At 40.7% G+C, this 1933-nt stretch overlaps 1 protein-coding gene across 1 annotated transcript; it reads left to right on the top strand.

Annotated features, from left to right (window-relative positions):
• The first annotated feature begins 201 nt into the window (after positions 1-201).
• On the top strand, positions 202-1047 carry LOC145634328 (uncharacterized). Its single transcript, XM_081685752.1, has one exon. It carries the CDS (start codon positions 202-204, stop codon positions 1045-1047), a length of 846 nt encoding a protein of 281 aa, XP_081541878.1.
• Positions 1048-1933: the final 886 nt, after the last annotated feature.

Raw genomic sequence — 1933 nt, 5'->3', positions numbered from 1 at the left:
TTTAAAGGCACGAAAAGAGGAAAATAAGTAATGGTTTGGGGAAATGAGCTAGAAGTTGGGTTGTTTTATGTAATGAAAATATGGATTTAATCACTCCAAGATTAAATACTCAAGCCGACCAATAATGGCGGTGAAAGGTTGTTCATCATCGGGTTTGGTTTTGGGGAGACATTTTTAGGTGTCTACAATCGTCAAGATACTATGGAACAAACAATACAGAGTTTGTTAAGACAGAGTGAAAGTGCTCCTCCTCCTCACCATGATTCAGAGGTAGCTTCACTATTGCATTTAGATGATGGAAATGGTGATAGAGAAGCTCCTACCAAAATCGAGGAAGATATTCTCAGGCTCAAGGAAGTACTGAAGGGTATGACCAAAGCGGAACCTTGGTTGGATATTCATGGTCTTACCTTATTTCCAAAAGCACGACTGCCACCTGGGTTTAAGATGCCAAATCTCACGAGATTTGATGGTACAGGAAGTCCTACCAATTTCTTAAAACTATACATAGGGGCTATGAGTCCTTGGGGTGTTGATGAACCTTTAATGGCTCATTGGTTTCTTAATCTGGAAAATTCAAAGAAAACTTCGTGGGCCGATATTGTGCGAGAATTTTCTAGCCAATATAGATATAATGAAGAGATCGATGTAACAAGGAGGGATTTGGAGACAACTGCGCAAAATCCTAATGAGACATTTCCCGCCTTCATTACTAGATGGAGAAACAAGGCTGCAAAGATGGTGAATAGGCCAAACAAGGAAGAACAATTACAGATGATAGTGAAGAATCTTATTCCCGTCTATCAAGGACAAATGGATTTCCAATATTTTCCGTCATTCAAGGCTCTCATATCAACAGGAACCTTGGTGGAGGATGCCATAAAAAAGGGAGACATCAAAAAGGATGAAGGGAGCAGCAATAACACCTCTTACTATCCTAAGTTTGGGGGAAACAGGATAACCAATAACAACAACTCAATACCCTCAAAACCAACAAATTTGATACATAATATCGGCGCCGCACCAGCATTCCAACTCAAGCCATAGAGGGATTTTTCTCCCTTGAACATCACCTATGCTCAAGCTTTCTCCAAACTAAAAAAGGCCAACCTTGTTCAACATTTAAACCCAAGGCCACCCCCAAGAAACCCTCCTCCCAGTTACAACCCAAACCAACACTGTGAATTCCATCAAGGGCCTGGGCATGACATTGAAAATTGCACAGCATTCAAGCACCGTATTCAAGATCTAGTAGATGGAGGAAGGCTTTAAGTTGGGGCACCCTCTGATAATTTTTAAAATACAAAACCAAGCATCACTAATAATCCTCTCCCCAATCATAAGCCTCCTGTCTCTATAAACACCATCTCCACTACTAATAACCAGATTGATCCAACATTATTGATGGTTCAAATTGCCCCTCAAATGTATGAGATGTCATTATCCGAGAATTATGTGTGCGTTGTGTATGATCACTCCACTCAGCAAAAGGTTAAGCTTGTGCCATATGAGGATTCTGATGTCATCTTCAATAAAGATCCGTTCTCCGACGTCTGCGCCACTATGGGTTATAATGGGGCATTTTGCCTAGTAGATGATGAAGAGGATGCTCTCTCGTTGTTGTCGATTGCTGAGAAAAATTTTGGGGCACACCTTAGTACCCCTAGTAATTTTCAATGTCCGATCTATCTTGATGATCTTAGTGATGATGAAGATCTACATGTGGCTCATTTTGTTGCGATTTGGTGAGTCCAACTCACCGCGGAAACAAACCCAAAACCAAGACCGCACTTGCAATAAATAAAACCATCAACATAAATAAATTAATCACAAGATTAAGATAAGATAATTACCTTTGGAGCATGCTTCACCCAAACGAAACGACCTCTTACTTCGAAAGCAAGCCTCGAAAATACGACGGCCTCCAACGATA

The sequence above is a fragment of the Chenopodium album genome, chromosome 1 (assembly GCF_948465745.1).
Source record: "Chenopodium album chromosome 1, dcCheAlbu1.1, whole genome shotgun sequence".
Lineage (NCBI taxonomy): Eukaryota > Viridiplantae > Streptophyta > Magnoliopsida > Caryophyllales > Amaranthaceae > Chenopodium > Chenopodium album.
The sequence above is the reverse complement of the archived record's forward strand: the minus strand, read 5'-3'. Positions and strand labels throughout refer to the sequence as shown.

Coding starts and splice junctions, on each gene's coding strand:
- LOC145634328 (XM_081685752.1), top strand. CDS start 202: ATGGAACAAACAATACAGAGTTTGTTAAGACAGAGTGAAAGTGCTCCT.